This window comes from Enhydra lutris, unplaced genomic scaffold, assembly GCF_002288905.1.
Source record: "Enhydra lutris kenyoni isolate GAN:26980312 unplaced genomic scaffold, ASM228890v2 scaffoldscaffold31, whole genome shotgun sequence".
In the NCBI taxonomy this organism is placed as follows: Eukaryota; Metazoa; Chordata; class Mammalia; order Carnivora; family Mustelidae; genus Enhydra; species Enhydra lutris.
Window position 1 is genome coordinate 8,881,252 of NW_019154115.1, and position 26,242 is coordinate 8,907,493.

The 26,242-nt window shown below is 39.0% G+C and overlaps 1 protein-coding gene across 1 annotated transcript in view; it reads right to left on the bottom strand.

Annotated features, from left to right (window-relative positions):
• Window positions 1–939: 939 nt before the first annotated feature.
• The window catches only part of LOC111153235 (RAB27A, member RAS oncogene family), a 79,759-nt gene continuing 54,456 nt past the window's right edge, over window positions 940–26,242 (bottom strand). Inside the window, exons 4-7 of the mRNA XM_022512136.1 lie at window positions 22,058–22,143; window positions 19,633–19,736; window positions 15,561–15,684; window positions 940–3,235 (exon numbers count right to left, since the gene is read on the bottom strand). Of these exons, the coding sequence (XP_022367844.1) occupies window positions 3,037–3,235; window positions 15,561–15,684; window positions 19,633–19,736; window positions 22,058–22,143 (513 nt within the window). The 3' untranslated portion in view covers window positions 940–3,036. The remainder of the gene's footprint in view (window positions 3,236–15,560; window positions 15,685–19,632; window positions 19,737–22,057; window positions 22,144–26,242) is intronic.

Sequence of the window (26,242 nt, forward strand, 5' to 3'; positions counted from 1 at the left end):
CTCTCTGTCAAATAAATAAATAAAATATTTTTTAAAAAATACATTCATTATGGGGCACCTGGGTGGCTCAGTGGGTTAAGCCTCTGCCTTCAGCTCAGGTCATGATCCCAGGGTCCTGGGACTAGCTCAGGTCATGATCTCAGGGTCTTGGGACTGAGCCCCGCATCAGGCTCTCTGCTCAGCAGGGAGCCTGCTTTCCCTCCCTCCCGGCCGTCCCCTGTCTGCCTCTTTGCCTACTTGTGATCTCTGTCTGTCAAATAAATAAATAAAATCTTTAAAAAATATATTCATTATATTCTATTCAGCATTATCTACATGTTTTATAGTGGAAGAACTTTCCAGTTATATAGTCACCAATACTGCCAAAAATAGAAGTCCTAGAAATAAAATACCATACAGAAATTTCCAGTTTATAAAAATGTCAATCAAAACATTCCCTTTGAACATTTGTTAGATTGTAGCAACCTTGCCATCAACTTTAAGATACAGAATGTACTTCTCAGATTTCCCAATTTCTCACATAAACCATAAACACATGTGAGCCCGTCTAAACATTTTTGAAGCTGTTTTTATTTTCAAATTCTACGCCTCTTTGAACATTAACAGTGACTCCTCTTTGAAAACTCATTCAGTTGACTCTGCTGCCACTGAAGTCCTCTGCGCAGTTCACCAATAATGTACTGTGTAGTGGCCCTTTTCTGTATAGTGGCAACACAATTCTGAAGAAAGTTGCCTGAGTCCCATTTGTCATGGAGTTTATATCTTTTCTTTTTTTAAGATTTATTCATTTATTTATTTGAGAGAGAGAGAAACAGCATGAATGGGAGGGGCAGAGGGAGAGGTAGAAGCTCAAGCAGACTCCATAATGAGCAGAATCCCCAGAATAACCTAGAATACCTCAGAAGGAGAAGTATAATGAAGTTATATTCACACACAAACTTGGCAGACTAGACCACTTTTTAATTAAAAGCTTAATTGGCACAAAGTTCGCTTAGAATACACTTCACTTTTACAGTCTTATAAATAGAAAAATGTACTGATGCCCAAAAATGATGCTTTAACACCAAATTCAAACAAAGGATTTCCAAAGAGAATACAGGTTATTTCAATAATTAAAGATAGTTCTTGCATGTGTACTGTATCATGCATATGTTTAATTGTGTATTATGCGTAAAGCCAATGGGGAATTAGCTGACTGCTAATTGCTAAAAGTGAAACATACAAATATTGTCTTCTTTTGAACTACATAACAGATCATATAAAATGATGCCTGATACATAGCTGTAAAATTAGGATTTGCTCCACTGAAGTCTACAGCAACTTTAGAAGGTACTGCTGTGATTAGGGCACTATCTTGTAATGTCTGGATCTTTTCCTTACTGGAATACACAATCCAAATGCATAGGACTCAATGACTTTCTTAGTATTTAAAAGAAGTCTTCACTCCAAGGATAGAAACATATAAGATTTTACTAATCACAGCTAATTTTTTTAAGGGAGTAGTAGGAAGGAAGTGGCAAAGAAATAGGATAGATACTCAATAAAAAGCTATTTGAAAATAACCATGTAAAAGTAATTACTTCCATCATAGCTATATGCTCCTAACTACAGTTCTTCCAATCATTTGCCACCACAATATGCATTTATTATTATTCTTTGTTTAAATTATAATGAATGGTAATTCTTTCTAAATAGCCACTAAACTCTTCGGAAATTTTAATCTAATTTACTTAAACCACTTTAATAAATAAGAATTTCCCCTATGACCTTTATAAACGCCTGCCACGAAGCATATTTTAAAACTAACTTTAATCTGATACAAAGACACTTAGGCAATGCAGAGGAATTCATGATCTTGGCAAGACCCAGCAAGTACAATAAATGCCTGTGATCTCAATAAAAAATATAGGTTATTTAAGGCTTCATTTTTCTTATATTGAGCTATAGTATAAATGTAACTGCTTAAATACAAACATCCTTCTTCTACCAGATAGCAAACATTTTATGTAATTAAAATCTAATTCCTTCAATTCCACCACTGTAAAAATAAAACAAGTTGCAAATATCAATAATACAAAGCATGACGGTGAAGACAAAAAATTAGTAGTTTACAAGCTAATTAAAACTGCAGTCTGAGGATGCCAGACCAACATTATAAATATGAAGAAAAAGAAGCTAAATGCTTACTTATCACAAATAACTTTGGCATAAGCACCAGCTATGTTCAAATGTGGCCAGCGTGTAGGCCAAGTATAAACACACAGATCATAGTGAAATAAAGCCACAAAAATTTAATTCCCTGATCCTTCAATCAACCCTTCAGAGCAGTGGGAATATAGCAGGAAGCTAGAAGCCCCACTTCCGTTGCTCATACTATATTAAGGTACCCCTAACCTCATCCCCAATCCCCTTCCTACCAACAAGAGTCATAGTGAATATACAATTGGTCAATCCACTTTATCCAGTCTATAGATAAAAGCATCATCTATGCTATATTCATTTTAAAGACACTGTTCATATAAATTAATACTCAAGGACATTGAAATGATGTTCGTGTATATTCTTATTTAACAATCAAGTGGTTTAGATGGCATTTTATAAGGTCACCCACAGTACGAGTAGTAGGGTTTTTTAATTTGGATTAAAGATTGGTAGTTTTATCATTGTATCTAAGATTTTGAGTGTTAGACTCTGGACTGATGTATGTTAAGGCAGATGATGGTATCTTTAGTCTTTCTACATAATAAATGCACTCTGTTGTGGCTACGAATTCCTCAATTCTGAATCATCTACTACCATGCACTAAGGTTTTATAAGGCACTTGTGGCTCTGCGAAATATTTCTCATAACTCTGGGGCTGAATGTTAAGTATTTACAGAGCTGCAGCAAATAAATTTTAAAACCAGAGAGATCTAATTGAAATGGTAGAAGCAGTTTGTACGCTATGCCTGTTCATCTCTCTCTGTGCCATGTATCGCCCATAGAAAAGACCACAGACACGGGCCACTTGAATGACTGTGTAGCTCACTGGACTCTTCAACAGCCACAGATCCCCTTCTCCTTTTCTTCATTCAAGTGATCTCTAGAGGTGTGACCATTGGACCGGACCACTCCTTCAGGAATCCAGGATTTGTCTACACACCGTTCCATTCGCTTCATTATCAGGTCCAGGAGCATCTCAATTGCTTCGCTTACGTTTGTCCCGTTGGCAGCACTAGTTTCAAAGTAGGGAATTCTGCAAGACAGAGACAACTCAGGTAACAACATATGGAGGGAAAAGACAGTGACCTTTGCCCTTGATAATTCAACTTCAAAAATGAGGATAAATATATAAGGTAATAAAAACACTTTACCACAGGGGCACCTGGGCAGTTCAGGGGGTTAAGCATCTGCCTTCAGCTCAGGTCGTGATCCCAAAGTCCTGGGATTGAGTCCTGCACTGGGCTCCCAGCTTGCTAAGGAGTCTCTTTCCCCCCTCCCTCTGCCCCTTCTCCTGCTTGTGCTCTCTTTCTCATGAATAAATAACATCTTAAAAAAAAAAACCAAAAACTACCACAACAGTAAAGTAAAAAAAAAAAAAAAAGACTCAAAAATAATTGACACTTCACTCCTAATAGAGAAAAACCTCTGGAAATTTTCATTCCCATTTCACAGATGATTAAACTGAGGCTCAGAAAGATGAAGTGATTTGCCCAATTTCATAAAGATAGAAAGTAGCAGGGCTAGGATTTGAACCCACAGTGGCTTGATTCCAGTGTAACCAACTTAACCATAAATTCTACTGGTTCCAAACTAATCTACTTTGTATGAGGATATCCAGAACAAATCCCTTTCGTTTGCTGCACTTGCGGGAGAGAGGGACTGACATCAGAGAGGAATGCAAGCTCACTGGCTGTGTTCATCAAAGGTTTTGCCACTTGTCAACTCCAGGCTGTATTCTTGGGCCATAAACTTGAAGACATTCTAAAATCTACAACATCTCAGAGTTTCTCAAGGACATCAGTCCTTTATTATCCAAGGATCTTGGTAAATTTCTTTAAACTTGTAATAACTCACAAAATATAGTTTCAAAACCATAAGGCTGCTTCTCACATAATTTTGAGAAATCAGTCTTCTTGCAGTGGGTTAGTCTTAGTGGATTAATCAACTTCTACATTCTTCCTGCTTCTTAATGAAGCCGTGAAAACAGTGATAAAACTTTATTTTCTCAAACTATTGAGTTCATGTCTACCATTTAGTAAGAAATCTCACCAAAATGCTCTGAGATATAAAAACTGCAAAATAAAGTTGTTTGAGAACCTCAGGGTGTTCTGCAATTGAATTCAGTAAAGTGTTCCTTACATTTATGGGGACTTTAAAATCCTCCACCAGTATTAATTTTCTTGGAGAACACCTTTGTTTTCTCATGTTCTCCTAGAATGTTAACACTACATCAGTGACTCTGATTACAATGTCAGTTACTCTTTCTATTATTTCTTGGCTAGGAGCAGCTTCTACAATGAGAGCTTTATATATAAATATATATAATATGTAATATTATATATAAATATATATAATATGTAATATTATATATTAATATTATATATAATAAATATATTAAAAAGAGCTTTATTTATAGATTTCTTTTTTAAACTTTCTAGTGCTTTTATAGATCTTTCCACAGCTGCTTTGCTTCTCATGTCACTAAGCACATTAGGGGGTACACGTGTAGGAATGGAAGGCTATTTCTCCATTATGATTCTTTGTGATGCTATCTTATTATCTGCACACTTCCTGTAAGAGCTGACAGGCCCTGTAACTGGATCTCTTCAATTCTCTCCTGCTTTAGGATAGCTCTTAAAAACTGGATGAGGAGGGGCGCCTGGGTGGCTCAGTGGGTTAAGCCTCTGCCTTTGGCTCAGGTCATGATGTCAGGGTCCTGGGATTGAGCCCCACATCGGGCTCTCTGATTGGTGGGGAGCCTGCTTCTCTCTCTCTGCCTGCTTCTCTACCTACTTGTGATCTCTCTCTCTCTGTCAAATAAATAAATAAATAAATAAATAAATAAATAACTGGATGAGGAACTCATAATTCATCTGAGCATTTATCCATCCACCTGTGAGTACTGTGAGACATGGTTGCTCCACCGATTCTACCATGCCCACAATCAGATCCCTCAGACTAACTCTAAAACACATTAATCAGAGAATGGTATGCTGTGCAAATTACATGGTCTTAATCTTTTTGAACCTCCTGCCTGGCTACATCTTCGTTGTTATCAGTCTTCTTAATTCCACCTTCATCTGCTGCCTTATCCACAAAAAGAAGATAATGCATCTTTCCCATTTCCCTGGTCACATGCAGTATTTGATTACCAAGTATTAAGAGGGTATCCTTTGTGGGGATTCAACACTTATTTATCAAGCACTTATGATGTTTTTGAGCTAAATCATTGGAATGGTGCTTTATGCTACCATTGTTACAGGAATACTTTGAGATTGAGAATTCTCAAAATTTCAATACTTATATTTTCTTCATCCTATGCTTTCTCAACTACACCATGAAGAATCATTTAAAGTCTACAGAACATTTCTCATACTTAAAAAGAAGGCTTAAAAATTCTATCACCAGGGACGCCTGGGTGGCTCAGTTGGTTAAGCAGCTGCCTTCAGCTCAGGTCATGATCCCAGCGTCCTGGGATCGGGTCCCACCCACATCGGGCTCCTTGTTCTGTGGGGAGCCTGCTTCTCCCTCTGCCTCTGCCTGCCACTCTGTCTGCCTGTGCTCGCTCTCTCTCTCTCTCTCTCTCTCTCTGACAAATAAATAAATAAAATCTTTAGAAAAAAATTCTATCACCATTCAGAAATAAATTGTTTCATGGAAAAGCAATGGTAAAATTCATCCCTCTCCCCAAGAATAATAAGCTGAAATTGGAAAGGCAAAAAGAGAGAGAAAGAGAAAGAAAAGGAGGAGGGGGAGGAAGAGGAGGAGGAGAGAAGGTGGGAGTGAAGGAGGAAAGAAAGGAAAGGAAGAAGAAAGAAAAAAGAAAGGAAAGGAAGAAAGAAAAGTGAGCAGAACTTTATCATAGTAATGCACATCTGATTTTTTGAAATCCCCTTAAAGTCCATTATAAAAATAGCTTTTGAGTTCAAGTCCTGAGCCTCATTGATTTCCTCAACTGAATCTCCATTAAGCTATTTGCATTTTCCATTGTTTTTCCCTCTCAGCTCCTGAAAATTGCCTCAGTTATTTTTGAGGCATAAATGAGAAATCACAAGTTGAAAATACTTCTAAAATCCATAAAAATCTATGCATAGAAAGAAATCCATAAAAATCTATGCATAAAAATCTATAGAAATCTACATATAGAAGTTAGAAACATCTTGGACAAAGGTTAAGAGCCATAATCTCTGAAGTCAGGCTGCCTGGATTCAAATCCAAGAACGACCCTGGCAAGCCATGAAACTCTGTGCCTCAGTTGCTTCACCCATAAAACTAAATAATATCAGTGCCTTCTTGTAAGGATTAAATAAGTTAACATTTAAAGTGTTTATATCTGAACTGACACATAGGAAATGTGTCATTTTTGATACTTGTGTCACTGATAAATGTTTCTTATTTCCAACACAGAATAGGGTAGGTACAAAAGTTTCCTTGTAATTTTGTTGTTTAACACTCAGAACACATCATCCCATAGAAACAGTGTCACTGAGTCACGGACAGTCATAGCTCCAAGAGACCTGAGCAACATTATAAACATTAAATTCCCAAACTAGCTTACAAACTATTGATTTAATCCGTAAGGTAACTGATCTATAGTACTGTCCTAAATTCTAGTACCTGGGACCATGCTTCCTTCCCTACGTCAGAGTTGGCTCACTCAGACCTGTCCTTGCTGAAGTGCTTCATGCTCCAAAGCATCTGCCTACCATGAGTCCCTATCGGATTCCTCATTGCCCCAAGTGACCTTCACCAAATGCAGAGAGAAAGGGATCTGACTTTACTGATTAATACTAAGGTATAAATGACTGGTACCTCTAGCAGACCTATAAGCTATTTAATATATTTACTAACTTAAGCAAGTATTTATTTATTTTTTTAAGATTTTATTTATTTATTTGAGAGAGAGACAGTGAGAGAGAGCATGAGAGAGGAGAAGATCAGAGGGAGAAGCAGACTCCCTGTGGAGCTGGGAGCCTGATGCGAGCCTCGATCCTCGGACTCTGGGATCATGACCTGAGCCGAAGGCAGTTGCTTAATCAACTGAGCCACCCAGGTGCCCTAAGCAAGTATTTAATTGGTAGAACTTCAGGGTATAGGAGGTAAGTTATAATTTTTTAATTCACTCATAGAAATATTGTACATCTTTTAATAAGATGTAGTTTATTAGGGTACCTGGGTGGCTCAGTCGTTAAGCATCTTCCTTTGGCTCAGTCATGGTCCCAGCATCCTGGGATCCAGCTCTGCATGGCATCAGGGCTCCCTGCTCAGCAGGAAGCCTCTCCCTCTCCCACTCCCCCTGCTTATGCTCCCTTTCTTGCTGTCTCTCTCTGTCAAATAAATAAAATCTTAAAAAAAAAAAAAGATGATTTTTTAAATTATGTTCAATTAGCCACTCTATAGTACATAATTAGTTTTTGATGTAGTGTTCAGCAATTCATTAGTTTAGTATAACACCCAGTGCTCATCACAACATGTATCCTCCTCAATACCCACCACCCTGTTACCCCCGCCCCCACCTCCCTCCCCTCTGAAACCCTCAGATTGTTTCCCGGGTTCCATAGTCTCTCATGGTTCATCTCCCTCTCTGATTTCTTCCCATTTAGTTTTCCCTCCCTTCCCCTATTGTCCTCTGTGCCATTGCTTATGTTCTGTTGGGGTCGATTCCACGTTAAAACCTGTTAAACCCCTAGGGCCTGCCTGGGCCTACTTAGCCAAAGTGACTCCATGTTGCCTAGGTAGACATTTTGTTGTTTAATAAATGCCTCAGCAGTTACTGATATCAGTTCCAGGTAACTGTTGCTAAAACACACACCTAAAACAAGGCCATTTTGTTTAATAAACACCTCAACAGTTATTGATATCAGTTCCAGGTAACTGTTACTAAAACACACAGGTAAGAGACACATCCAATCAGCCAAAGCCACATACATAGAGGTCTGTGGTTGCGCCGTATAAAACTAACCCGTAAGACCAAGGAGGGGGGGTGTCGCTCTCTTCGGAGGCGGCCCTGGCCGGTCAGTCTGACTTATAATGCTTGGCATAGAATAAAGCTTTACATAACTTTCACTTTGTCTCAGTCTCGTTCCTTTGATAACGGACCCAACATGTTCCACATATGAGTGAAACCATATGACAATTGTCTTTCTCTGCTTGACTTATTTCACTTAACGTAGTTTTTTTTAAAAGATTTTATTTACTTATTTGATAGAGACACAGCGAGAGGGAACACAGCAGGGGTAGCAGGGGAGAGAGAAGCAGGCTTCCCACCGAGCAGGGAGCCTGATGCAGGGCTCAATCCCAGGACCCTGGGATCATGACCCGAGCCAAAGGCAGACACTTAACGGCTGAGCCACCCAGATGCCCCTTAACAATTTGACTCCAAATTCAAGGAACAACCTTCTCTCCTTCGAGGATATTATCCTACAATTTGTGAAGTTCCAGGTCATGTGACCTGGAGTCTGATTAACTATCTTTTTTTTAAGATTTTATGTATTTATTTATTTGAGAAAGAGAGAGAGAGAGAGAGAGCACAAGCAAGAGTGAGAGTCAGAGGGAGAAACAGGCTCCCCGCTGAACAGGGAGCCCAATGTGGGGCTTAGTGACGGGAACTTGGGATCATGGGACCTGAGCTGAAGGCAGACGCTTAACCGACCGAAACACTCAGGAGCCCTAACAATCTTAATCTTTAGACTAATCATTCAGAGTCTTTTGAACAACTGGGGCAATGTGATCTTTGTTTCTACAGGAATTAGTGAATGCTCGAGTTCTCTCTGCTCTGCTCTCTACTCTTTAAGCCGTCAGAGGAGAAGCAAATGAGATCCACAGAGAAGAACCTGAAATAAGACTTTATTTCCACAACAAAATGATGCTCCAAGGACAGACATGGGCCTTTGTGTTCACATTTGAAAACTGGTCTGTCCAGCTTGTGCTAAGGACAAAGGAGTCTAGAGGATAGAGTTAGTACTATTTTTATGTCCACATCTTCTTGATATTCACTTTTCGAAGGCATCTGGGTACATCATCCAACCACTTCTCCATACCTGTAAAGAGGGTAACAGTGGTTCATGGAGTCATGGCAAGGAGAAAATGAGATGCACAAGCATAGCATCCAGCAAGTGCTCAATAAATCTGACTCTAATGGACTTTTTTCTTCTCTAAAAATAATATTCTGGGGATGCCTGGGTGGCTCAGTTGGTTAAGCCTCTGCCTTCGGCTCAGGTCATGATCCCAGCGTCCTGGGATAGAGTCCCACATCAGGCTTCTTGCTCGGCAGGGAGCCTGCTTCTCCCTCTGCCTCTGCCTGCCTCTCTGTCTGCCTGTGCTCACTCTCTCTCTCTCTCTCTCTGACAAATAAATAAAATCTTTAAAAAAATAATAATATTCTGTTTTTTCTAAAACTTACTAGGCAAAAATTTAGTAAAATTAGCTGACATTCAAGAGGATCAATTGTCGCCCTTTTTAACCATAGAGTGATATGGTTCCTTCTCTCCACACGGTGGTGCTAATGGAGCATTACTAGGGCCAGGATAGACCAAATCTTTGAAAAAATCCTGTGTAGCTATTTGTAATTTTCAATTCAAAAATGACCACTCAACAGCTGTTTGGAATGCATGCAGAACACCAGTTATGATACATTTTTTAAAAAGAAATATATTAGTCATAGATTTTAAAATAAATATGAAATATGAGCAAAATGGCAAACGACTTCAAATCAATCAATGAGGGGGGTATTATTATCACTTACAGCCTTTCACCAGGATATCTAGATCCTGCTTATGCAATATATTGGTCAGGATCCACATCAAGCTGATTTCTATTATTTATTTCCCCAAAACTAGAAGATCCTAGATTATAGTTACAGGTTACCAGGAATGAAAGCAAGTGTATTTGATGGTGCTGTTGAATGGTTCTGGATTATTTGGCTCACATGTGGATCCAGAGATCATGGAAAATTTTTTCACTAAATTAAGAAATGAGTCTCACTACTTTTCACAGTCTGTTGAATGCTAAATGAGCAAGCACTTACAAGGAAGGACAGGTGTATGGACCATTTCAACCCACAAGATTGTGCCAGATGAAATCTAGGTCCTCCCCGGAGTTGCGGGGGGCTCTGAAAATCAGTCTTGTATGTTTAGTTTTAGTTTAGGTGTGTGGTTTTAAAACATGCCTGCCCAATGATACATCATTATTTCTTGAATGAAGGAAGGATGTCATAAAGTATACAAAGAATCAAATTATTGGCGATCAAGTTATTCATGCCACGTTTCAGTCTAGCTAGGACATGGCATTCTGCTGAGCTAAGCCACTCAAAACCCAGAAACGGTCTGTGCTCATATTATTAATGTTGTAAATAAATGTTTTTAACACGTTCTTTAATCCAGAAACTCTTGAACACCTTCGTCATCAACAGGCACCATGCTTCAGTGGGGAAAAAGTCATCTTAAATTTGCTGCCCTTAAGAAAGTAGATCGTAAAAGTTATCATCAGAAGAAAAACAATTGGGGCGCCTGGGTGGCCCAGTCAGTTAAGAGTCTGCCTTTGGCTCAGGTCATGATCCTGGGGTCCTGGGATCAACCCTCACATCGGGCTCCCTGCTCAGCGGGAAGACTGCTTCTCCCTCATCCTCTGCAGCTCCCCCTGCTTGTATGCTTGCTCTCTCTCTGTCAAATAAATAAATAAATCTTTGAAGAAAAAGAAAAAATTATAACTGTATGTGCTAATGGATATTAACCAAACTTATTGTGGTGGCAATCTATACATATATCCAATCATCACTGTATGCCTAAAACTAATACAATGTTATATATCAATTATTTCTCAATTTTAAAAAATGTTCTACCCATTCCTTTGTATAGCACATGAAATATGTACACATTCAATTATCACGGTTTCATCGTATTCACAATTTTCTGTATGTCCTTCAACTCAGAATCAAAAATGGAAAGGCTTGTAATGACCACCAACTATCCTGTGTAAGAAAAGAAGACTGAGAGGGCATTTAGATGCAGCCGTTTTTAACTCACCAAGTCCTTGCCTGCTCACTTATGGCTGGCATACCCTCAGTACCATCCCAGTGTCCAGTTCCAGTCTATATTACAGCGGATTTAATCAACTGAGAGAAAAAGTATCCTCCCTCCTCAAACATGGATTTTCCAGTGATGAGTCATTAAGCACATTTCCCTCACCCATGCAAGGCACATTAGACAATGCTTCATATTCTCTAATGATTTATCCAATTATACCATCAACAAAAGTATCTGCCAGTGTGCACACCTGTAGTAACTTGATACGCATGCCATTGGTTCTCAAAGCACTACCTTCAACCACCTGCAGGAGGGAATCAGTTAGAAACGAATTTCTGGGTTCTACCCCAGAGCCACTAATCAGAAATTCCTTAGGAGTCAGAGTTCAGGCAATTTTGAAACACACTAAGGTTTGAGATCCAATAGTATCACCTCAAAGAGGAATGTTGCCAATGCTGGTTCTGTTTGCCCTTCCAACATGTTTTACTTTGTAGCTATTTTCTTAAAGTGTTTTGGTAACAGTGTAGACCATCCTTATTTTGACTGGCAGGAGGACAAGTTTGGGCAAACCTGTTTTGCTCCTTTCTCTGACTTCATTGACAATATTACTCAATATAACATACTAGAAAGCATTATTTTGCCCTTGTTCTAGAAAAACCTGAAAATTAAAAGGAATTAGATGTAAATGGATTCTTAGTCTACTAAACACAGCACAGTTTCTGATATTCTTCATCATACATGTAATTCACCCTTTCCATTTCTGGCTCCTGCACGAAAGTCTTATTCTCAGATTTCCTTGTTGTCAAAGACAGATTTATTTTTCATATTTGTACTATAACATGTTCTTTATTAGGTTTGCAAAGTTTTTCTGAGACACTGACTTTCATTCTTCAAGTGCATGTATATTTAAGAGAAGCACTTATGAACCAATGATTCATTTTTAGGTACTGGAGAGGAAAAGGTGCACAATAGTAACAAAATGCAAATTTATCAGACAATATACAAATAATGCAAAGAGACGCCATAAACCTTATTCTATTTTACCACTACTAGCATGGAGATGAACTGACCAACACAGCCCTTTAGTACACGTGCAATCAATGAAAATATTATGATTAAAAATGAGAAAAATCTGTGAAAATAATCATTAAACTTACATGTCAGGTTTGTGAAATGCATATGCACTAAACTGTTTCTTTTTGCTTCTGAAATGATCAAACAGCTTACAGTATTTTTTAAAGATTTATTTATTTGAGAGAGAGAGGGCATGCAAATGCCTGTACGTGGTGGGGGAGGTAGAGGGAGAGAGCTAGAATCTTAAGCAGGCTCCATGCCCAGCAAGGAGCCTAACACGGGGCTTGATTTCACGACCCTGAGATCACGACCTGAGCTGAAACCTAGAGTAGAACACTTAACCAACTAAGCCACCCAAGTGTCTGCAGAACAATATTTTATGCTTCCTAATCTTTTTTTTTTTTTAAGATTTTATTTATTTATTTGACAAAGAGAGAGACAGTGAGAGAATGAATACAAGCAGGGGGAGTAGGAGAGGAAGAAGCAGGCTTCCCGCTGAGCAGGGAGCCCGACGTAGGACTTGATCCCAGAACACTGGGATCATGACCTAAGCCAAAGGCAGTCGCTTAATGACTGAGCACCCAGGCACCCTGTGCTTCCTAGTTCCTAAGGAAATTCAGTTTCTCTCTCTTTCCTTTCTTTGCCAATAGAAATGCCTTCTCTCATTTTAACTGAATTCAGAAACCTGAGATTGAACCTCTCTTATGAAGTACTCCCCAGACCTTGTGAGCTGGGAACAGATGAAAGACATTCCCTGGCCCCCCCCAGACTCCACCTACAGACAGAAGGCAAAGTTGGGCTCTTTGCTATGAAGCAGGAAGTGGAATCCTGAGAACCAGAAGGGAAGAAACAAACAAAAGGCGGAAGAAACCAGGTGAGGGGAGCAGTCCATCCTGGCTCCCCTCTGGTACTTGGGGACACAATTATTGGATCTAGCTAACTCCCTTAGATGCCCTATTTCTTTTGGCCTCACTAACATACTTCTCAAAAGCATGGTCTGCATCCACAGTTTCCATTGCTTCATCACTTACTTCCTCCTCGCCCCCTTGCAACATAGCTCCCAGCTCCCAGTTTCGACACTTAGGTACTCTCCGTGGTATCTAGCCCTCCCTCTTTCCTTCCTACTGCATTACCGGAGTGCCTCTCAAGGATAGAAGAGCATATCAGAATGGCCTGTGGGGCTTTGCCAGCCTCCACCTCAGAATCACTACTCCAGGCGCATTGTGTCAAAAGCTCAGGAGGTATTTGCTGAAAGCTCCCGGGCACTTCTAACCTGACAATCATGCGGAGAGTTTCTACGAGACACCGATGCCCAGGCCCTCATCTGCAGGGTTTTGTAACATGTTAACTCGGTTCGGTTGAACATTTCCCAGAACTTCCTTTCCAGTTAGGGTGGATCACAGGAGAGATCTGGGGGAGCGGAGGGAGTGGAGGTGGCACTGCAGCCATTCAGTAGCTCTCATACCTCGTTGCTTAGCTGCTGGCTTGTGTGGTTGCATAAACCAGGACCTGGACCTGGACCTGTTCCACCTTCCCCAAGACCCTCCTTCAGTTTCTCCAACTCCTCGGCCCGGTGCATGTGCTTAGCCCTGTGACAAAGGTCCCTGGCTTCTCTGGGATACCCAGACCATCCCGGTCAGAGGCAACAAACCCTGAGGCAGGTCTCAGTCTGTTATTATGGGTCTTTAGGTGGTGTTTGCTGGTGTTTGCTCTCCCCACCTTAAACCCGCCTTCCCTTCCTGACTGCCTGACCTGTGGACTTCAAGTTTCAGTGTCAACACCTCAGAGACGGCTTAACCAGCTGCCACAAGTGCATAAGGTCAAATACCTATAACAAATGCCTTCGTATGTATGTTTCTTCCACTGAATCTTACCTGAAAAACCACTCCAGACCAATGACCTCAGAAGCTCAGAGGTGAGGCCCAGACACAAGCATTTGTTAAAAGCTCCTCAGGCTTCTAACATGGTTAAGCACCATCTACACTAGAGTGAAAACCTTCACTTCCTATTGCAAATATATGCCAGAGCGAGCTAGTATAATTGATGGGAATAGATACGCCCCACCACCCCAGGCTGTCTTGCCCACCCCTAGAATTGAAAAAGATCTAAAATCCTATTCTGCGCCCCCTTGCCTATTTTGTCCAATTTATTCCTTTTTCTTTTCCACAAATACAGCTCATACCCGTCTAGCAGATCACCACAATCTTCTTGTCTCTAGGATTTCCTCCCTTCACATTAGCCCACCCACCTCTCCCAGACTGATCTAGAGAAGTACTTACCACATCCCTCCATGTTCAAAGGATTTCAGCAACTCTCCTTACCAGGTATTCTAAACTTTCTAGACACTGACTTCTTCCCACCTGGCCAACCTAATCCTTCTATTCCCTTCCCAATGTGAAAGCTATCCTTGAGTGTTCTTTGGTCCTCCATCAGCCCAAAGAAGAACAAAGCAGTTGTCACAAAATAAAAAGAGAAAGGTCCTCCTCTGGATTCCTTGGATTCTGCCTAAAAACCAGGGCCAGGAGCTGGGTAACATCCCCTCTCTCTCTCTCTCTCTACTTCCCCTTCCTTCTCAGCTCCACTTACTGCCTCCCATTTATATTAAGGGTAATTAATACATACACACTTGGGTTCTCATTGTATTAGAGATAGAAAGAAAGCAAAGCACAAATTCCTTTGTAGAGATGCCCTTGACATTTTAATAAACAGTGGCTACCCCCCTTCTTTCATGTCCAATTAATGCTACTGTGATCCTATTCCCAGAATTCAAGGAAGAAGACAGTATTTAGATGATTCTCCACCACAAAAACACAACCAAGGGAATCTTCATGCTCATGCACCTCTCCCAGCACAGAAATTTCAAAGCTGATAGGCCTTTTCTTGTATGCTGGGACTCTCTACAGCAGCACATGAACTGGTTTCGAAATTTTCTTGCCGAATAGAGAGAATTTACTTACCCCACACATCTCCTACTTGCATCTTGGGAAAGCAACTTACATAATTAGGGCATTTGCCCTCAAAGGTGTCTTTGAACAGCAAGAGATTGAGAAAATGGTATTGAGGCATGGCCCTCACCCAGTGTTTTTCTTTGGGTTCCCATTATCACATAATATTAATATGTAAAGTAGATATTATACTTCCCAAAGCCTACATCTAAGTGTGCTGTTTCAACTGTTTGCTTTTGCATCTCCTGTTATCCATTCATGTGCTACTGTTTGATTTGGAAACGTTTTCTCTAGATTCCTCCACAAAAATACTCACCCATATTTCTCTGCAAGTCCTCTTGCTTCCTCCTCTTTTACTACTCTCTGGTCTTCCAGATCACTCTTATTTCCACATAACACTATATCTGGGTTTTCACAATATGCATGCATTTGTAGCTGGCCTGTATGAAAAATTATCATAGGTAAATAATATGTGTGATCAATGGAGAATATACGCAAATGTGCTCTGAAAACTTTTGGATATATCCAACTTTAAGTGGATATACGGACATAAGGAAATGATATAATGCTTTCAAAGCATCAGTAACCTAATCTGCAGAACAGAATGGACAGGGCAGAGATGTAGAACTTATCCTTAAACACATATCCCATCTTATTTAAATCAGAGAGGAATGGGAGAAATGGCTAACCCTCTAATAGTGCACATGTGCGTGTGAGCAACAATGTGTGCACACCCTTGTGGCTATCTCTCTACTGAAGGCCATTTGAGAAAAACTTGGGAGAATTTTTAGTTCTTATTGTTAACCATAAAGCTCTATTTTTCATATGGTGTCTCCCCATAGCAATATTTTTAAAAGAACTGTCTTCTTTTGAATGAACTAGCTTGTTTCTATCTGAAATGTTTTCACATTTTTCTATTATCCTAAAGCAGAATCAATTGAATTAATATAAGAAAGATATAAGATTAAATGAGAGAAAACCATTCTAGAATAAACAGGAAATGACTGTCACCAGAACTAAGGGGAGCAGAAGACTACAATTCTTATTCCACAGCTTTTATTTCTTTTCACCTGAAAACCTGTAAATAGGCATACTTTTAAAAAGCAATGAAACAAAAAGAGCTTCATTAAGCTAAATAGTTTAATCTCCAAAGAAGTAAAAGAAAGCTTTATTTCTTATTCATCTTATTCATAATGAGATTAAAGCAGCCCAAATTTTCACAATAAGACATACCTTAAAGTTGATATGGCCTAATTTATTTATCATAGTTAACCAGAAAAGTGTTGACATTTTAGTTCCTCATTACAAAGTCATGTTCATTATATCTTATCAAGAGAAAATCTAGTCAGCAAGAATTCAGTGGTCATTAACATAGGCCAGATACTTGGTACAGAATTTCAGGGCCCTGACCTTTGCCTTCAAGAGACAGCTGGGGAACAAGGCCTACATAGGCAAAACCAAACTGTGTATGTTTCCAATAATGGCCATGTGCTTACTTTCCTCCAAGATGGTACACATGCTGTTCCAATGTGCTTGAATACCCAACCACCACCCTCCTTCCATGAATTTCCACCCTTTTTTTTAAGACTTGCCTCTCAGTTACCTCCATGGTGAAATCTTTCCGATCTCCAGAGTGGCTCTGTGTTCTATTGATCCCATACATGTCCAGTGTCATGATTATGAGCATGAACTCAGGACTGACTGTATCCTAGACTGAATCCTGGCTCTACTGTTTACTAGCTGTGTGACCCTGAGGAAGTCGTTTCCTCGTGTGTAAATGGTAATAATGATGGTACTTACTTTGCAGGGTTAAGGTGTGGATTAAGTGAGTTAATTCAGTGGTTCTCCAGGTATGGTCCATGAACCTTCCCATCACCAGGAAACTTGTTCGAAATGTAAATTATCAGGTTGCACCCCAGGGCTACTGAATCAGGAATGCTGGATATGGAGCCCAGAATCTGTGTTTTATCAAGCTCCCTGGGTGATCTAGATGTACACTCATACTTGAGAACCACTACATTAATATGTGAAAACATTTAGAAGTGCTATGAAGTATCACCAATAATGATGTTTAATAGCATTTGTTTATTTTGGAGACTCCAGGAAGTGCAATTATTGGGGATTTTTCCTTTTATTTCTTCCTTCCTAATTTTTCTACAAAGACTGAATTAGTTATATAAAAAGCAAATTAATCAATTCTTTAAAAAACCCCACTAAGAAAAAGACATATACATAAATAACTACTACAACTCATAGTGGTTAAAAGCCACTAAAAATCCTATAGGTAGTACAAAATATAATAGCAGTTGACAGGAAGGAAAAAATTTAATCCAACTACAGTTACAGAAAATTTCATGGAGCCCATAATTTGTCATATTTTAAAGAATAAGCAGAACTCCAACCAGTTTTTTAAAAGGGGTGGTTATGGAGGGAGTGAGTGTGGGGACCGCTTTTCAGACAGGCAATATTTTTTTTATAGGAATAAAAATACACAGGCAAAAACATGTAAAATATATACCTGTTGGGCTCTTTATACCATTCACATGAGGTTACAGAAACAATGTTTAGAAATTCAGACTACTTTAAAATTTCTTTACAAAATAGGCTGCCACTCAATGAGGAATACCTAAGGGCATGACTTGCTCATTCTCTGAGCTCTAGGAAGATAGGTAAGTGAATACAACACTACCTGATTCCTTCCATGTAGCAGGCTGAGAGAACTCAGCTCTCTGTTCAGGCTTCTGAATTCAGCAGGGCTCACCTTTCGAGTTGCATGTATCCCCTTTCCAAGGGGTATGGACAGCTTTGGAGTCAAGGGAGAACTGACTGCCAAGGCAGACTGCAAAGGAAGGGTGCAGACCTGCTCTCCTCTCCCCAGGCCACTCAGGGCCAGGAGCCAGCTACTTGTTTAAGGCAATAGTGCCTTTGTTCTAGCATGCACCCCCCAAACGTTAGAAATAAATAATCCCTATAATATTCAAAATGCTAACAGGCAGGGGGGAAATAAAATGTATAGACATTAAATTACTATTCCTAATGAAGATTTGATGTTATTATCTTTGATCCTCAACACTAACTTTTTTTTTTTTTCAAAGGCGGGTTGGGGGAGAATACTTTCCATTGAAGATATGAAATCTTCAAAATGTGTAAGTTTTCTCTACCTAATTGTGCAGTAAGAATTCTCTTACACTCTAAGTATAACAAAATGAAATGTATACATTACACATAATTTCACATAATTTTGTTATTTATCTAATCAGCTAAAAAGTCCAGATAGGCAAGATTTATCTGTCTCAGAGTTTCCATTTTTATCTGTGAAAACAGATGGGTTGATGACAGTCCTTATCCTAAAACAAAGACACATCACCTGTCTGAATCTTCACCCACAGTGCTTGTGAGGATCAGGTACAAAGTATGTGAAAATGCTTTGAAAATCACGATGTACCATGTAAATTACTTATTTAAAAACTCATTCTTAAAAATAAGGTTATCAAACCAAAAGGCTATCAAAACCACAGCCAATGACCCCATTGTAATACCAAAACACCAAGTTATTTTTAAAATTGTAGGTATTTTTAAGTCAGTATTTTCATTTTAAGGATTTGGATGTTAAGAATTTAACACCACAGCCTTCCCCAACAGATTCTCTGGGTTTACACTAATACAACTAATGGAGAAAAATGTAGGTTTGCAAGCTGTTATTTATCTGATTAAGTGGTAGGATTTTAAGTGGCTGCTAACCAACCATTTGGGAGATCAGGATCTCTGCAAAGAGCCAAGATGAGGGTGTGTGTGTGTGTGTGTTTCCATAAGTGTCTGTGTGCACGTGAGTTTCTGTGTGTGGGTATAGTACTGGGGACCACTTTTGCCAATGTAATTTTAGAGTCTTCCATGATGAGATTCTTCTGGCAACTTCCCTGGCCTTAAAAGGAGAAAAGGGAACTCTGAGTAAAGAAGAGACATGGAGCCAGGGGTATGATCTTCTAAGCCTTCAAAAGATATTTATGTCTATGTAATAGATGTATTACACCCTGGTGATATAAATTATGACAGCATAAAATAGGCAAGCAGATACTCAGAGATTTAACTTTTATAGGTTTCTGTTTCTTTATCTATAAAATGGGGATAAGAGCATCCTCTGTTTTCCACATGTAAAGTGCTACCATGTGCCTCCAGGATAAGAACTACTCAACAAATCAAAGTTAGTATTACTAGGCAAAGCAGAATATCTCAGTAATCTTTCCCACAAAGTAAAACCCTTGCTCCTTTAAACAGCATTTTTAATAGTACTAGGAGCTCCTCCAAAACAATTTAAAACAGAAGTAGAATTTAAGAGAGCACTGTATTGTAGGAAGTGGGGAGTGGGAGATGGAAACAATAGCACTTACTTATCCAGTTTCTGACATTGAGGAAACTCTGCTCATTCGTCAGATCAAAAAGCAGAAGAAACCCCATAGCATCTCTGAAGAAGGCTGTTGTCAAGCTACGAAACCTAGGAACATAAAAGCAGATTGGTCAGCTAAATTATGACCCCACTCCTGAAATATAAAACTACCAATAGTGCCCTCAGTCTCTTCCAATAATTCATCAATAACAAATTAGATGTTTAATAACGTGCCATTGTTACTAATAACTTCACATTATACATGCAAATTGTATCTCTTTATTACACAGGATTTAGCAAATTATGCTACCAAATAGATATCTAAAGTCAGAAAGAATACTTGAAAATATACTGAGACTTCATAAAACACCAACAATTACCAAAGTTGTATCTGGAATTCAGTCTTATAGAGAACAAACTGATGGATACCAGAGGGGAAGGGGAAGGGGGAAAGGATGAAATAGATAAAGGGGATTAAGAGGACACTTATGAGGAACACTGAGAAATGTAAGGAGATACAAAGTCACTCTATTGTACACCCAAGATGAATATAACACTGTACATTAATTATACCAGAGTTAAATAAAAATAAATAAAATAAAAATGGTCTCTGTAGATTTTTAAAAATTAAAAAAACAAATTGGATGGTGATATTCCAAAAGTATGTAAGACATTTATTGCTTACATAAGTTTATGTGTTAATGGACCATGTGATTTGAAAAATCAGACTGCTAGACAGGGATCACAAGAACTGGCTCATGATCCCATAGTCTCAGTCAAGAATTTACTTAATTAAGGGGCACCTGGGTAGCTCAGTCATTGGGCGTCTGCCTTTGGCTCAGGTCATGATCCCAGCCTCCTGGGATCGAGCCCCACATGGAGTCTCACATTGGGCTCCCTGCTCAGCCGGAAGCCTGCTTCTCCCTCTCTCTCTCCCCGACTTGTGTTCCCTCTCTCGCTGTGTCTCTCTCTGTCAAATAAATAAATAAAATCTAAAATAAAAAAAAATGAATTTACTTAGTTATATAGGCCTAAAGCAATGGTTCTTGCTGTGTATGTTTTCCTTATCCCGAGAAAGTTCTGCTTGACTTGATGTTATAGTGGGTTCCATGACCTTTTAATTGCAATCTCTAAAGAGGTCTCATAACTCTGATAACCTTTTCTTTGGCTTTAAGGTGGGAGTAGTATTGACTCAGTCCATATCCTTTCTTGGTACTCTCTCTTCCAAGGCTTAATCCTGCCATCTCTCCCCTCCCTCTAAAGGTCAGTTTCCACTTTATTTTTATGTAAAGTCAGCAACTGACAAGCAGAGATTCCAGGGAAGAAATACTAGTATGAAATTGTCATCTAATCTTTTAAGTTTTCTCCAATATTTCTAATCAATATTTTTACAAAAAGAGTCCTTATCTTTTAGGAATACATACCAAAGTAGTTATAAATGAAAACATCTGATATTTGGAATTTGCTTCAAAATAATTTGGTGGGTTGGGTAAGGAGGGATGGAGGTATACATGAAATAAGATAGGCCACAAACTGATGACTACTGAAAATGGGAAATATGTACACGATTTTATTATACTATCCTCTGCAGTATATCTTTGAAGATTTCCATAAGAAAAAGTGAAAAAACAGAACACTTCAGGGGTGCCTGTGTGGCTCACTCAGTTAAGTGTCTAACTCTTGGTTTTGACTCAGGTCATGATCTTAGGATCCTGAGATTGAGATTCAAGTGTGGATTGAGCCCACTCAGTGTGGAGTCTGCTGAAGTTTCTCTCTCCCTCACACCCTCCCCCTCCCCCACCTTGACACATTTTCTCTCTCTCAAATAAATAAATAAATCTTTTTTTTAAAAATAAAAAACACAATACTTCAAAGAAACTGTGAGAGAAAATAGTAGCTATAACTAAAAGAAATTTTATATCGATTTCATGCGACTTATTTTGATCAAGCAACTTCATATGACTTAATTCTAATCAGATTTTCTGTGAGGTTTCAACAACCGGGTAAGAATAATGCATGTAATTCTGAAGTTGTCTTTGTGGCTGTGTAAACAGCAAAGGTAAATAGAGAAAAGTGTGTAAATCTTAAAGAACAAGAACATGAAGAACAAGAAGAACAAGAACAAGCAAAACGAAGGAGGAGGAGGAATGAGGAGGAGAAAGGAGGAGGAGACAGGAGAAAGATGGAAGAAGTAGAAACTGTATAAGTAAGATAGTCTATTTGGAAAAGGATTCATTTTTCCTTTGACCTTGTGTGAAATAGACATCATTATCATTTCAGACTGATAGATTTCCTGCTAAATTAGCAGCATGTCTTATCTAGGTCCAAGTCAACTAATCAGCTGGCCTTTTCCTGCTCAGGTATGGTGTGAAGGGCATAGCTGGTTTTCCCTTCCCTCCGTAAGGAACACATAACTGAAGATCTCATACCTCTCCTGCCCTGCTGTGTCCCATAATTGCAGATGGATTCTCTGGCCTCTGCCAATGGCTCCATCAAGTCCATTGGCTCTGTACACCTAAAATAGCAAAATGAAAGAGAAAAAGAAAACTTTTGAAAACAATTAATTCTTCTCACTTTTCTATTCAGTAAAGATCCCATAAGCATCTAGACTTCTAAAACAATTCCATCTGGAACACAACCTTATTTTTATATCAGTCCAAATAATTATCTTTGGATAATACAATAATTTGTATGAAAACAAATATACACATTATATATTTTTATAAATATATTATTAAATATATATAACACATAATTTGTATAAAAAAATAGTCTGCTCACTTTTCCTCAAAGTTCCCTCAAGTCACTAGTATTTTTCCCTAGCCCATCTTTAAAAAGTACTCTAAAGCAATTTTATAGGAAGGACCTCTGATGATCTCTTCCTCCATAAAAGCAATGAAACACTGGCAAAAAATGTCAAAATTCACTTTTTCCAAACACTGAAAATTAAGACTCACAATGTTTCAAGAAGCATCTAATAAAAATGGCTGAATATCAGTAAAAACAGTAAACTTTGTGCTGTTTTAATTTATCCTATTCCCAAACCACTCTCCCAAGCTCCTCAGTAGCCTTGAAAACCAAGAAATGCACTATTATGGTAGCTGTGAAAACAATCAGCATAGTAATCACTGAAGGGAGTAGAAGCAAAACAGGTTTGAAGCTCCCCAAAGTCTCATCTCCAGAGAACCGTCTGAAGTTGCCTGTAAAGCTCCATTCCCAGGACTTGACTTGACTTTGCTAAACCCAGAGCTTGCTCTATAGTAACCTTACCCTTAGGGCATTTGTTGAAAACAATCAGGAGCAATTATTTAACATCACAGCTACCAAAGGCAGCAGTACCAACTGGGGCTAACAAAATCCTAACCAAAAAACTTGAAGACAAAAATAGGGAAATGAGATGTCCATGGGGAGATTTGAAAAGCTCCAAAATATTCCTTGGAATGTACCAGGCCAGTCTCATACATAGTGCTGTACATATGCCTGGGAAAGACTAGAAAAGACCCAATTATCACATCTCTAGTTAAATTTGAGGCTCTTCTCAAGCAGGAAATGAAGGCTAAGGCAGAGTTGTGAACTATCCATAGGAGCATTAGCACCTGTCCCAAAATGAACACACACACATACAGAGTGTGTCATAAACAGCTGAAAGACTTACTGATTCAAGAAATCTGTCTACTCAGGGGCACCTGGGTGGCTCAGTCAGTTAATTGTCCGAATCTTGATTTTAGCTCATGTCATGATGTCAGGGTTGTGAGATAGAGCCCCATGTCAGGCTCTGTGCTCAACACAGAGTCTGCTTGAAATTATCTCTCTTCCTCTCCCTCTGCCCTTTCCCCTCCTTGGGAAAGGGGAGAAATCTGATTCCAGAGTTGCCAGATTATATTATTTAAAATGTCCAGTTTTCAACAAAGTTTATGAGACACAAAAAGAAACAGGAAAGTATGGCTCATACACAGCAGGGGAAAAGAAATCAAAAGAAACCATCCTTAAGGAAGGCCAGATGTTGAACTCACTAGACAAAGATTTTAAATCATTTATTATAAAAATGTTCAGAGAACTAAAGGAAATCATGTCTAAAGAATTAAAGTAAATAAGATCGATAAACCCCTGGCCAGACTTATCAAAAAGAAAAGAGAAAGGACCCAAATAAATAAAATCATGAATGAAAGAGGAGAGATCACAACGAACACCAAAGAAATACAGACAATTATAAGAACATACTATGAGCAACTCTACGCCAACAAATTTGACAATCTGGAAGAAATGGATGCATTCCTAGAGACATATAAACTACCACAACTGAACCAGGAAGAAATAGAAAGCCTGAACAGACCCATAACCAGTAAGGAGATTGAAACAGTCATCAAAAATCTCCAAACAAACAAAAGCCCAGGGCCAGATGGCTTCCCGGGGGAATTCTACCAAACATTTAAAGAAGAACTAATTCCTACTCTCCTGAAACTGTTCCAAAAAATAGAAATGGAAGGAAAACTTCCAAACTCATTTTATGAGGCCAGCATCACCTTGATACCAAAACCAGACAAGGATCCCATCAAAAAAGAGAACTACAGACCAATATCCTTGATGAACATAGATGCAAAAATTCTCACCAAAATACTAGCCAATAGGATTCAACAGTACATTAAAAGGATTATTCACCACGACCAAGTGGGATTTATTCCAGGGCTGCAAGGTTGGTTCAACATCCGCAAATCAATCAATGTGATACAACACATTAATAAAAGAAAGAACAAGAACCATATGATACCTCCATAGATGCTGAAAAAGCATTTGACAAAGTACAACATCCCTTCCTGATCAAAACTCTTCAAAGTGTAGGGATAGAGGGCACATACCTCAATATTATCAAAGCCATCTATGAAAAACCCACTGCAAATATCATTCTCAATGGAGAAAAACTGAAAGCTTTTCCGCTAAGGTCAGGAACATGGCAGGGATGTCCGTTATCACCCCTGCTATTCAACATAGTACTAGAAGTCCTAGCCTCAGCAATCAGACAACAAAAGGAAATTAAAGGCATCCAAATCGGCAAAGAAGAAGTCAAACTATCACTCTTTGCAGATGATATGATACTATATGTGGAAAACCCAAAAGACTCCACTCCAAAACTGCTAGAACTTGTACAGGAATTCAGTAAAGTGTCAGGATATAAAATCAATGCATAGAAATCAGTTGCATTTCTCTATACCAACAACAAGACAGAAGAAAGAGAAATTAAGGAGTCCATCCCATTTACAATTGCACCCAAAACTATAAGATACCTAGGAATAAACTTAACCAAAGAGACTAAGAATCTATGCACAGAAAACTATAAAGTACTCATGAAAGAAATTGAGGAAGACACAAAGAAATGGAAAAATGTTCCATGCTCCTGGATTGGAAGAATGAATATTGTGAAACTGTCTATGCTACCTAAAGCAATCTACACATTTAATGCAATTCCTATCAAAGTACCATCCATTTTTTTCAAAGAAATGGAACAAATAATCCTAAAATTTATATGGAACCAGAAAAGACCTCAAATAGCCAAAGGAATATTGAAAAAGAAAGCCAAAGTTGGTAGCATCACAATTCCGGACTTCAAGCTCTATTACAAAGCTGTCATCATCAAGACAGCATGGTCCTGGCACCAAAACAGACACATAGATCAATGGAACAGAATAGAGAGCCCAGAAATAGACCCTCAACTCTATGGTCAACTAATCTTCAACAAAGCAGGAAAGAATGTCCAATGGAAAAAAGACAGCCTCTTCAACAAATGGTGTTGGGAAAATTGGACAGCCACAGGCAGAAAAATGAAATTGGATCATTTCCTTACACCACACACGAAAATAGACTCAAAATGGATGAAGGATCTCAATGTGAGAAAGGACTCCATCAAAATCCTTGAGGAGAACACAGGCAGCAACCTCTTCGACCTCAGCCGCAGCAACATCTTCCTAGGAACATCGCCAAAGGCAAGGGAAGCAAGGGCAAAAATGAACTATTGGGATTTCATCAAGATCAAGAGCTTTTGCACAGCAAAGGAAACAGTCAACAAAACCAAAAGACAACTGACAGAATGGGAGAAGATATTTGCAAATGACATATCAGATAAAGGGCTAGTGTCCAAAATCTATAAAGAGCTTAGCAAACTCAACACCCAAAGAACAAATAATCCAATCAAGAAATGGGCAGAGGACATGAACAGACATTTCTGCAAAGAAGACATCCAGATGGCGAACAGACACATGAAAAAATGCTCCACATCACTCGGCATCAGGGAAATACAAATCAAAACAACAATGAGATATCACCTCACACCAGTCAGAATGGCTAAAATTAACAAGTCAGGAAATGACAGATGCTGGCGAGGATGCGGAGAAAGGGGAACCCTTCTACACTGTTGGTGGGAATGCAAGCTGGTGCAACCACTCTGGAAAACAGCATGGAGGTTCCTCAAAATGTTGAAAATAGAACTACCCTATGACCCAGCAATTGCACTGCTGGGTATTTACCCTAAAGATACAAACGTAGTGATCCGAAGGGGCACGTGCACCCGAATGTTTATAGCAGCAATGTCTACAATAGCCAAACTATGGAAAGAACCTAGA